We start from the raw sequence: 12,740 nt of genomic DNA, 5'->3' as shown, positions 1-12,740 counted from the left end.
CTGTGAAAAGCATAACCCTGCGGTATTTCTGAATATGGCACTCATGTTATGGTTGCGTGTCTGCGATTCTATTTAAAAATATCACGAACAATGCGAATGTATAAATTGACCTGATCGTAAAGAATCGCATTACTTTTGCACGTGTGCGATTCTATCTAAAATATCACCAACAATGCGATTGTAAGAATTGACACGGTCACAAAGAATCGCGTTATTTTTGTGACTCTGCGATTCTATATAAAAATATCACCAACAATGCGAATGTATGAATCAACACTAACGCAAATAATTGCGTTATTGTCTGCGATTCTATGTAAACATAGCAACAAACTGTTTCCCATTATTAAACGATCAGCATTTAGATATCAAGATGGCAATTACACTGAAATTGGTTTATTCAAAGATATTTTTAAGGGGTTAGGGTTTAGAAGAGTAGGATTTGGGGGTTTGGTTTTAGACGGTTGAGGGTTCAGAGGATTCAGGGGGTTAGGGTTCAGTGGATTAGAGGGTTTAAAGGATTAGAGGGGTTGTTAAGAGGGGGTTAAGGTTTAGAGGAGTAGGGTTTGAGGGTTAGGGTTTAGAGAGTTAGGGTCTGGAGAGTAAGGGTTTGGGGTTTTAGGGTTCAGGGTTTAGAGAGTTAGAATTTAGGGGGTTAGGGTTTAGAGAGTTTACAGGTGACAAATATAATCCATAGAATGCATCATGCCATTTTATGAAAAGCTTACAGGCTGGCCATAGTGCCCCTTGGGGCTCTTGTTTATTTTTGGCAAGTTTATTAGTCCAAATGTATAAACCAATACAGTTCCGTGTGGTTGGTCATTATGATCTTCTTGTGTAAGTGTCGTCATGTAAATTTTGGAAACTCCATCTTAAGAATTTGGTTTCTCGTATAAACATCTTGCCGTTTGAAAATCTGGGACTACGAAAAATGTTTTAAAATGCTAATAAACATTGGACATTTGTTCAACAAAAGATGAAATCAAGGTCTGCTCTATTGAATCTACGGAAAATTAATCAAGTTGAAGTTTTTGGGTAAATTACACATGTTACTTCTTCCGGTTTTTTGCCAGTATTGGATAATCTCCAGTCTGTTGCTGTATTGCAGGATTCATTTCCATATGAACCTCCATTTGTGAGAGTCATACATCCTGTGATAACGGGTGGCTACGTCCTTGGAGGTGGTGCTATCTGTATGGAGTTACTTACCAAACAGGTATGTATCTGAATACAAATTCAATGTTCTGCTAATTTGCACAAACTTTCTCATTAAACGTCAAATGCCCTCTTAATTAATAGAATGATGTGTAAAACCAATTTTTTGAATGTGATATACTTAGAAATGATAAGTATGTTACTGATTGTGATTTTGATGCTGTTATTACTTCGAAGTAAGACTATATTGTCAGCTATTTTACACCGCTTACAAATCTTTCAAATGTAAGTTTGATATTATTGGTTTTCTGAAACGTGGACCTCCAATTTTTTCCATGCATAATATTGATGGTTATATAAGTATATTCCTAAGTAAAAGGTACAAAGGAGGTGGAGGCGTTGCTCTATATGTCAAGAATGATATTTATTTTCATACTGATAACCAGTTGAATACGCTATTTGACAGTTTCGAACACCTTTTTATTGAACTATCGAATAATGTGTGTATTGGAGTGATATATTGGACAGGTAGTGGCTTGATTGATTTTAAAAGAGATTTAGAAATGCAGTTATCAAAACTCATAAAAAATATTTTTAAGAGATATTTTATCATGGGTCATATCAATATAGATCTATCGCATTCATCTTCACATTTACCTATTACCAAATTTGTTGACTCCATGTCAAATTCTTTCATTAGTTTCTACTCATGTTACTGATACTTCAGCAACTATTATTGACAATATTGTTATAAACACCTACGTTAATCATAATCTAAGTTCTGGTGCTATTATTTGGAACATAACCGACCATATTTATGCCCTTGGTTCAACTTAAGTTGAAAGGGGGCATATAGATTTACCCCTGCCTGAATACGCAACTGCAGCCACCGCCACAAGTGACGTTAACTGCCTAGAGGCCGCAATTGTTGACCGATTGTTTTCAAACTTGGTACTCAAGTAGGATATCACTTGGCCAGAATCCTGTTTAAACTTGGGTCGATTCGATTCAAATTATGGCCACCAAGGGGCCGACATGAAAAATGACGTTAACAGTCTAGAGGCCGCAATTGTTGACCGATTCATTTCAAACTTAGTACACAAGTAGTATACCACTTGGGCCAGAACCCTATTTGAAATTGGGTTGATTTGATTCAAATTATGGCCACCTGGGGGCTGACATGAAAAACGATGTTAACAGCCTAGAGGCTGCAATCGGTGACCGATTCATTTCGAATTTGGTACACAAGTAGGATATCACTTGGGCCAAAAGCCTATTTAGAATTGGGTTGATTCGATTCTAATTATGGCCACCTGGGGGCTGACATGAAAAATGACGTTAACAGCCTAGACGCCCCAATTGGTGACCGATTCATTTCGAACTTGGTACACAAGTAGGATATCACATGGGCCAAAAGCCTATTTAAAATTGGGTTGATTTGATTCAAATTATTGTCACCAGGGGCCGACATGAATAACGACATAAACCTCATAGAGGCCACAATTGTTGACCCTTTTTTCAAATTTGGTACACAAGTAGGGTATCACTTGGCCCCGAATCCTCTTTAGAATTGGGTCAATTTGATTCGAATAATGGCCAGCAGGGGGGCCGACATGAAAAATTACGTTAATAGCCTAGAGGCTGTAATTGTTGACCGATTAATTTCAAACTTGGTACACAAGTAAGGGTATTACTTGGGCCAGCTGCAACTGTTGATAAATTATTTACACTTTGTACACATGTTCTCTAATATCATTCTTATAGAAATAATTGTGGCCATGATATTTCTAATGCATTCACCACAAACCCTGTGACTTCACATGGAGGTGAATTTCAGGCCGGGGGCATTCAAGGCTTTGCCTAATTCTATTCCTATTTTCACTTGTTTGAACTTGACTTAATTTGAATGTAATAGTAATAATAAAGCAAAACACAAATACTTTTCTTATCGTGAAATAAATGCAAGAAACGCTAATAACTTTAGAAGGAAACTGACTGGCATTGTAGAACATCTTTGACTATTGCATCAGTTGCGTATTCAGAATTCCTTCGTATTTTTATGAAAGCATATGACGACTGTATACCTATTGTTATAAAAAATACTCCAAATTTTAAACTTTTTCCCATCCATGGATGACTAGAGGATTGTTGAAATCACTGCATCCATGGATGACTAGAGGATTGTTGAAATCACTGAAACAAAGAACAATAAGACCTATATAAGCGTTATGTTACGCAACAAACTCAATCATCAAAAGCACGCTTCACCTTCAGAAATTCATAAATTTGATTGAGCTGGTAAAAATAGCAAATACTCTTGGAAAGTTATATAAGAATTACTGGAAAGAATAAATACCCAGATGATTTTAAAATCGATAATAGATTTATCTCTGATCCCGATGTAATTGCCAAATCTTTCAATGACTACTTCGTTAATGTTGGACCAAATGTACAATTCTAGCTAATTGTATTCCTACTCAATCAGTAAGTTTGTAAAAATTCATGAATCCTCGGCTTGATCAAAGTTTATTTCTAAATCCAATTCTGCCGCACAATATAGAAATAATTGTCAGAAACTTTAAATCGAAAAATAATTGTGGTTTTGATGACATTACCCAAAAAGTATTGAAAAACATAATTGATACTATTTCTAGCGCATATTTTCAATCATTGTTTTTCTGATGGTACCTTTCCAGATGAGCTTAAAATAGCTCAAACTTTTCCTTTGTATAAATCAGGAGATAAACAAATTGTTAGTAATTATCGTCCGATCTCTATACTTCCATGTATTTTTAAAATTCTAGAAAAACTAGTAAATAGCCGCTAAGTCAAATTCCTCAAATCTTTTCAGGTATTAATTGATTCTCAATTTGGATTTAGAGAGGAGTACTCAACTGCTATGGCAATAAATGTAATACCCTCTGCTTTAATCGATAACCTGGATAATAAATACTCAATTGGTATTTACTTAGACCTCTCGCAAGCATTTGATACTTAAGATCCTAGAATCCTCCTAGCTATATTGAATTATTATTGAGTTGTACTGAAGTTGCATCTCGACAACTGACAGTGAAATTGTGAAACTTAAATTCCATTTCATCTAAAAAATTAACATGTAGAGTTCCGCAGGGTTTGATTTTAGGTCTTATACTTTTTCTTTTATATATAAATGACTGCATCAACAGTTCTAAATTATTTCAGTTCATAATGTTTGCAGATGATACTAATGCCTTTATACCTCATAAAGATATGAAATCTCTAGAATTTCTGGTCAATAAAGAATTATCAAATTTAGATCTGTGGTTAATAGAGTTTTATTGAATTTGAATAAAACTCATTATATGGTTTTCAGTCGAGTAAAAAAGAAAATTGATTTCAAAATATCTAAATGTGGTATGAATATTGAAAGAGTTTGTAGTACTAATTTCTTGGGTGTTCAGATTGATGAAAATCTTAACTGGAAGGAACATATTATGATTATTTCTTACAAGATCTCAAAAATCATTGGTATTGTTCGAAAGATTTCATATCGTATTCCCTCAAAACAATCGTTATAACTATATTATAGTTTGGTCCATCCATATCTTGATTACTGTAACATGATTTGGACAAGCACTTACCAAACCTATCTTATTTATTTGTTTTACTGTTAAAATCCCTGAAAATATCTGATATGGCAAAATATTCAATTGGTCAGTTTATGTATCTTTATTGCAATCCCAAACTACCCAATATTTTTGAAAATATCTTTATAAGAAATAATAATTTACATAACCAAAATTTGCGTTCTGCGAACCAATTTGCTATCTTTGAAAATTAAACGTCCACTATTTGAAACAATCTAGATAACTTAAAATTCGAAATCATTAAAGATCTTTAAACAAAAATACATAACTTACTTACTTTCAGCTTGCTAGAAATAATGAACCTTTATGATTAAATTTTGGATTCGAATTTATATTCAAACATGCATTATACGTATGGGAGATTATGTGTGAATATGTCGTGTGATTGTGTTGTGTGATTGTAGTATGGCTGTGAAAACTTGGGTTCGGGAAGGGTTAGGGGGCCAATTTCTTACAAGCCTCGCCTTTTTACTGTTCCCTCCTCTATTTCTCTTATACATGATGTGAAATGAATCCACTTATTTATTTATTTATTTACTTACTTATTAATTCACTGATACTGAAATAGGTATTGATGTTTATTAGTGTATTCCAAGGAACAAGGCTTTTACATTATATGTAACTGAAAATGTAAAGGAAAATAGAGATGATGATATGATGATATTATATGAGTTCTTTTTACCTGGTGTCCATACACAGCTGGGGCCAGTTGCTCAAAAGTTGGGTTAAAGATTGACTGGTGGATAGATAGTTAACTCTTACCAACTTTTGAGCAACTCGCCCCTGATGTGCATTTGCTGTCAAACACCCATTCCCATGTGTTGTAGTACAAAGAATAAAAAGCTTTTGATGGAGTTCATGAGTGGTAAATCTATGTTAAACTAATAGATTGAATTGTGAACAATGAACTTAGCCCTAATTATAGTGAAGGGATGATGTTGGTTTTTGGATTTTATATACCATATTTTCCAGCCAAAACACCGACTTTCTGGCGTCAGATTTAAACCCCAAATCATAATCGGAGAACAGTGGTCCATATTTATTTGAAATCATTATTTACTACCAATAATCTCTTGAACTATTTTGTTACATTGTTTCTTTCATCACCTCACAGGGGCAATGTAATAATGCATCTGTATAGACGCTTGCGTCAGCGTAATAGAAGTGTTTGCTAATACATTTGTATATACGCGTGTCAGCAACCAGCTGCCTGAAAATGTATATAGTTTAATATATGGCTGTGTGTATTAGTAATTACCTGAGTGAGTCTATATCACAGCCTCTAATGGATGATAGTGTACGCAGCACTCTCACACATCGCTGGCTGCGTATCGTCTGCCTCTAACGTCGAGAGATGAGAATTCTTCCTGAAGATGAGATTTTCCGCCTAGAGGGGGGCTTTCATTGCGTATTCAGGTATTGCAACACTGATTTTATATCTACTACCATATCAGGGATCCCAATCTTCGACTTGAATCAGAATTCAGACTTTAAAAAAGATTTTACGTACATCTAGAAAATTGATACTGTACCGCGTACTGCTACTATTGTAGGCGGCCAGGTGCTGACACGATATGAATAAGAAAATTGTGGAACCATGTGGTTTAAACGATAGCATTCATACACGCGCCACGCGCTAGTGAGCAGCGTCTATACATTACTGATCACTAGAGTATATACCTGCGTGCACATGGTCTATTGATTAGCGCACGGGAGTATTAGTGATCAGACAGGCACATGATGCCTACATATCATCAAACAAAAGAAACTATTCAATAAATCAATACCAACGGATCCAAAATGTCGACTTCCTGTAAATGTATTTTTTCATATTCGAATAAAATTAATTGTAACTATTGAAAAATCTTTCTGCCGAGAAAATAGCTGCTGCTTCAAGGATTTGAACCCGTTTCAATTGTTTAAAGAATTCAACCACCAATCAGAATCTTCGATTCATTTGTTATAAATCAAACATGGCTTCCACATCAAACTGATATTAACTTGATTGCTAGATGCCGGTCCCAAGAATTTCCGAGATGCCCGGAAATTGCCTCAAATTTCAAAAATTCCCAAACCCCCAGTAATGGCTTTGCACCTTCATAGCGAAGTGTGGCTTAGCGCTTTGGGCGCTCGCGGGGACAGAATGGGGTCAAATTGATTTCAGAAAACGCTTTTTATTTCTAAAATTTTGTTCGTTCTCATCTCTGAACGTTGTCAATCAAGACAAACCAATTGACAAATTAGTGATTAAATCTCTGATGAATGGCCTCTGTTTATTGGGTGACTTCAATCCATGTATTTTCGACTAATAAACTTCCCTTGGTCAGAAACTACGGTGGGTTACGAGTACTGAGTTCACATGCTCGTTTGTGTTGTTTGGCAAAGATGATTCATTATTCAGAGATCCCAATTCCAACTTTAATCGGAATTCCAACTTTAAAAAAATTTTTCATGGTCTCCCAGATCGATAAACATTTTATGTTGAAATAAAGGGGGTAGGGGGTTATGATTGGTTATGCCACTTGTGGTCACAAGTTCCGTAATAATCGACTTGCCGTGGCTAGCCTGAGCGTACATGTAGAAAATCGATACGGTGCCGAGTACTGAAGTACAGTATTGTAGGTGACCACGTGCTGACATGATATGAATAAGAAAATAGTGGAACGATGTACGATAGCATTCATACATGCGCCGCACACTAGTGAGCAGCATCTATACATTACTGCGTGCACGTGGTCTATTGATTTGCGCACAGCAGTAATGATCAGACTGATGTGTGCGTGATGCATACATATCATCAATCAAAACTATTCAATAAATCAATACCAATGGATCCAAAATGTCGACTGCCCGTAAATGTATTTTGCAAGGACAGAATGAGGTCAAATTGATTTCTGATTTTTTTGGTAACTAGTGTTGGGATCCCTGATTATTGTGGTGCTGCCATGTGACTGCATTTAGAACTAGGATACATGTAGGTCGAATGATTCATGTTGTTGAAGTATACTGATTTAAGACAAAAGGAAATGATTTTTTTTCTCAGGCTGATCCCAGGTCATTATCTATATACCTATGTATCATTTGGAAAATTAATCTTGAAAAGAAGGAATTAGAGGGCATTTGACCTGTAATAGGTTTATTTCGTCAATATGTTGATCTTTAAGGTCTTGATATCTTAAAAAATGTTTTGTTAAAATTAACTATTTGTGCTAAGCGCTCAAATATTCTGATAAATTACGAATATAATATTATTTTGACTTCAGGGCTGGAGTAGTGCGTATAGCCTTGAATCTGTCATATTCCAAATATCTGCCACCTTAGTGAAAGGCAAGGCCCGGATACAATTTGGTGCTTCGAAGAGTCAATACAGTTTAGCACGAGCTCAACAATCATTTAAGTCGCTTGTACAAATTCATGAAAAAAATGGTTAGTATTTAATACTCATATATCAAAAGATATTCAATTTTGGTTATTGAAAAGCACTTTTCAACATCCCGATCACCACACAAAAACGTCTTAGAGTCATTCGTAAATGAACGAACAGTTTTCGGCAATGGTTGTTAAAGGAAAATCATCGATGAGACAGATGGACAAGGAAGACGCACCATTTGGACCTGATGAGTAAGTTGTCGTAGGTTTCCTGGTAGGCAGACAATATACAGACCCGTAAAACAAGAGAACGAACGAACTATGAAGTTTTTCCACAAAATAGAACAGAACTGACTCAAACTTGTGCCATCAAAGTAGAATATTGTGTAAAGTTCATTTTCAAGTGTGATGTATCCACAAATATCAAATATGGAACTGGTTTATATTTTAGTTCAGCCATGACTGAGAATTATGACTTTTAAATCGGCAATTTCAGCAGGGCTCACTGTTAATGTTTATCTTAGCAGGTGCGTGTTTCCGACGTCATCTCTGACAAACGCACACAGCTTCCAATCATTTCACGAGACATTTCATGCGATATTTTGTCGTTTTGGAGTGTTTTAAATTAATAAACTCTTACCATTGTATAGTGTTGCTACCGTTGTATATGACATGATAATCGTATATAAGTGAGAAGCGCTGTAGGTCAGTGAACAAATGGTGTTTATTTTATCGATTATACGTACTAGCGCGCACAGGTGCTTGTGTTGTCATAGTTATCATCATAAATAGCGCCACCCGCGCCCACACGTCCTTGTGTTGTCATAGTTATCATCATAAATAGCGCCACCCGCGGGTTGAATCTGAACTATGCGCACGGAGTGAAGGATAAATAGATGACTATTCCGCTAACTATTACGGCTAATTCATGCTCCTTTTTAGCCCACTTGGGACTTTAGTCCCAGCAGGCTATTGCGTTCACTTTTCATCCGTCGTCCATCCGTCCGTAGACGAAATCGAGTTATTTTGGGAAGTTTTGAAGACGCTTCAAGGTAATGTCTTGATATTTGGTTTATCGATACATGTATCCACCCTTGACACATCGTCAGCCCAAAAACTGGCCCTGTCAGATTCAAGATGGCTGACTGGCAGTCATTGTTTTTCACCAAAATCAGCACTTTTTACACATTTTCGAAGTTTTCGAGGGAAATTTTGAAGACGCTTTGATCACTTACTCTGATCTTCATTATTATCTTCGTTATTTCACAGAAAACCCTATTGATATCCGCGTGATTATTATTATTATTATTTTCTTCCACACTATTTTTACCAAAAGAACATAGGCTTTGTTACCTTACCGCTGTTTCATATACAATCCATATAATATCATTCAGCTCACTGAGATCTACAAATAGCCGGCGTGTTTTTTCACGAATCATCGTTACAAAAGCGCTGTCGGGCTGTAAACATCGAAAATTTAGCCCCATTCAATGGGGCGACATGTTTTTCGAGTCGTCATCCCGAAATCAACCCGCAGGCCGACTGTCACTTCGATTATCAATTCAAGTATAAATGAACTAATTTAATGCCGCAGACTTCACATTCAGTCGCGGTCTTCAAACAGTGATTTTAACAATAGCCCATTTTCCTCATCAAATCATATTACCGATACACTGGAAATTTACTACTTTAGATTTTAAAAGCACTGTCGAGCCGTAAGCATCGACGAATCGACGTGTGTTACTACATCGACGTTCCGGGGATGAGCTGCGAGTTTCTCCTCATCATGAGAATCAAATCGAGTACAAATTAATTTATTACTACCAGTGATTTGGCTGCGGGTTTCAAGGAGTTAGTTTAACAATACCTATTTTTCTTTACCGAATTAACCGTGTATTTACTAAGATAAATCATAAGTGTACCGGGGAGTCGTAGGCCTAAACTAAACAAGAGATATAACGGAGAAAAGCTGTTATGTCGACGAGGTATCAAAATAAAAGAATATATTACTTTATTCGGCCGCGGGCTTAAACCATTTATCAATACTCTATATTTCCTACAGTACATACCGATCATTGTCAAATGCACAAGGTATTTACTAAATACAAGTATATAACACACCCCTATCCGTATGCTGGACTCACACTTGACATTCGGAGTAAGCGTTCGCTGTGGGGGAAAGGAGATCGTTCGCTGTGTCGCTTGAAGTGTTTATCGAGTTTTACGCGACCTTAAGGCTTTAGTATGGTGGCTGATAAGATAAAAAAACACGAATATGCAAATGAGGGCGACATTACGACAAAACGATAAAACTAAAATAATGCGAGAAAACAATGATTTTGATTTTGTCGCCCGCGACAATTCATTATTTCGGTTTTGTCACACGCAACAATTCAATATTTGGTTTTATCGCCCGCGACAATTCATTATTTTGGTTTTGTCGCCCGCGACAATTCTTCTTTTTGGTTTTGTCGCCCGCGACAATTCATTATTTTGGTTTTATATTTTGTTTTTGTCGCCCGCGACAATTTTTTTTTTGGTTTTGTCGCCCGCAACAATTCAATATTTTGGTTTTATCGCCTGCGACAATTCAATATTTTGGTTTTATCGCCCGCGATAATTCATTATTTTGGTTTTATCGCCCGCGATAATTCATTATTTTGGTTTTATCGCCCGCGACAATTCATTATTTTGGTTTTATCGCCCGCGACAATTCATTAGTTTGGTTTTGTCGCCCGCGACAATTCAATATTTTGGTTTTGTCCTCCGCGACAATTCAATATTTTGGTTTTATCGCCCACAACAATTCAATTCTTTGGTTTTATCTCCAGCGACAATTCATTATTTTGGTTTTGTCGCCCGCGACAATTCTTCTTTTTGGTTTTGTCGCCCGCGACAATTAATTATTTTGGTTTTATATTTTGTTTTAGTCGCCCGCGACAATTTTTTTTTTGGTTTTGTCGCCTGCGACAATTCAATATTTTGGTTTTGTCGCCCGCGACAATTCATTATTTTGGTTTAAGCGCCCGCGACAATTCAATATTTTGGTTGTATCGCCGCGACAATTCAATATTTTGGTTTTGTCGCCCATGACAATTCAATATTTTGGTTGTGTCGCCTGCGACAATTCATTACTTTGGTTTTATCCCCAGTGACGATTCATTATTTTGGTTTTGTCGCCCGCGACAATTTTTTTTTGGTTTTGTCGCCCGCGACAATTCAATATTTTGGTTTTGTCGCCCGCGACAATTCATTATTTTGGTTTAATCGCCCGCGACAATTCAATATTTTGGTTTTATCGCCCGCGATAATTCATTATTTTGGTTTTATTGCCCGCGACAATTCATTATTTTGGTTTTGTCGCCCAAGACAATTCATCATTTTGGTTTTATCGCCCGCGACAATTCATTATTTTGGTTTTGTTGCCCCCACAATTCTTTTTTTGGTTTTGTCGCCCGCGACAATTCAATATATTGGTTTTATCGCCCACGACAATTCATTACTTTGGTTTTATCTCCAGGGACAATTCATTATTTTGGTTTTGTTGCCCGCGACAATTCTTCTTTTGGTTTTGAGGCCCGCGACAATTCATTATTTTGGTTTTGTCGCCCGAAGAAAATTTGACGAAGAAAAGACGCTTTGATCAATTACCTTGATATTTCGTTTATATTTGAATCTACCAAAGGCCCATCAGCATAAGAAAATTGGGTCGATCTGACTCAAGATGGCCGTCCTATGACCTTTTTAGTGCCCAAAAATGTCAATTTTGGCCAGAATTCTATGTCCTGTAGCTTCCTACTGGTTTGCCATTTCCCATTGCAATTGCTGATGGATATTCTTTAGAAAGGGATGTTTTATACCTGGGACAGGTATTTTTGATCAGCCAATTATGACGCAATTGGCGGCCATCTTGGTGTCATCAGTGCTCATTCGTAGGTGGGAAAAAGTTTTTCCACAATTAATTGATACCTAAGCATATTGTGTTACTATATTCAATTGGAAAGTTGTAGCCCATTACGTGTTCTATGATTTTGGTGAGTTTCAAGGTCATTGGTTTTTGTATGTGGCCATCAGGGGGCGTTGAATAATACAATAAATAACCTAGTATCGCTATATTATATTTGTACCAAGGCATATTTTGTTACTATGATCAATGGCAAAGTTGTAGTTCATGACATCGTCTATGATTGTGGTGAGTTTTTAAGGACATTAGTTATTCCATATAGTCACCAGGGGGCGTTGAATAGTAGAAAAGCTTAGTTTTTCCTTATTAGATATGTACCTAGGCATAGTTTGTTACCATGATCCATTGCAAAGTTGTAGTTCATGACATCGTCTATGATTGTGGTGAGTTTTTAAGGTCATTAGTTATTCCATATAGTCACCAGGGGGCGCTGAATAGTAGAATGGCTTAGTATTTCCTTATCAGATTGGTACCTAGGCATACTTTGTTACTATGATCAATTGCAAAGTTGTATTTCATGACATGTACTACGATTGTGGTGAGTTTTAAGGTCATTGGGTTTTGCATATGGTCACCAGGGGGCGTTGAATAGTAGAATAACTTAGTATTTCCATATTAAAGTTTTGAAG

At 36.4% G+C, this 12,740-nt stretch overlaps 1 protein-coding gene across 1 annotated transcript in view; it reads left to right on the top strand.

Moving 5' to 3' along the window:
* LOC141905573 (ubiquitin-conjugating enzyme E2 Q2-like) overlaps nt 1-12,740 on the top strand; it is a 141,334-nt gene that overhangs the window by 111,849 nt on the left and 16,745 nt on the right. Inside the window, exons 9-10 of the mRNA XM_074794489.1 lie at nt 1,106-1,213; nt 8,042-8,204. Of these exons, the coding sequence (XP_074650590.1) occupies nt 1,106-1,213; nt 8,042-8,204 (271 nt within the window). The remainder of the gene's footprint in view (nt 1-1,105; nt 1,214-8,041; nt 8,205-12,740) is intronic.

The sequence above is a fragment of the Tubulanus polymorphus genome, chromosome 5, assembly GCF_964204645.1.
Source record: "Tubulanus polymorphus chromosome 5, tnTubPoly1.2, whole genome shotgun sequence".
In the NCBI taxonomy this organism is placed as follows: Eukaryota; Metazoa; Nemertea; class Palaeonemertea; order Tubulaniformes; family Tubulanidae; genus Tubulanus; species Tubulanus polymorphus.
This window is presented reverse-complemented; position numbering and strand designations above follow the sequence as displayed.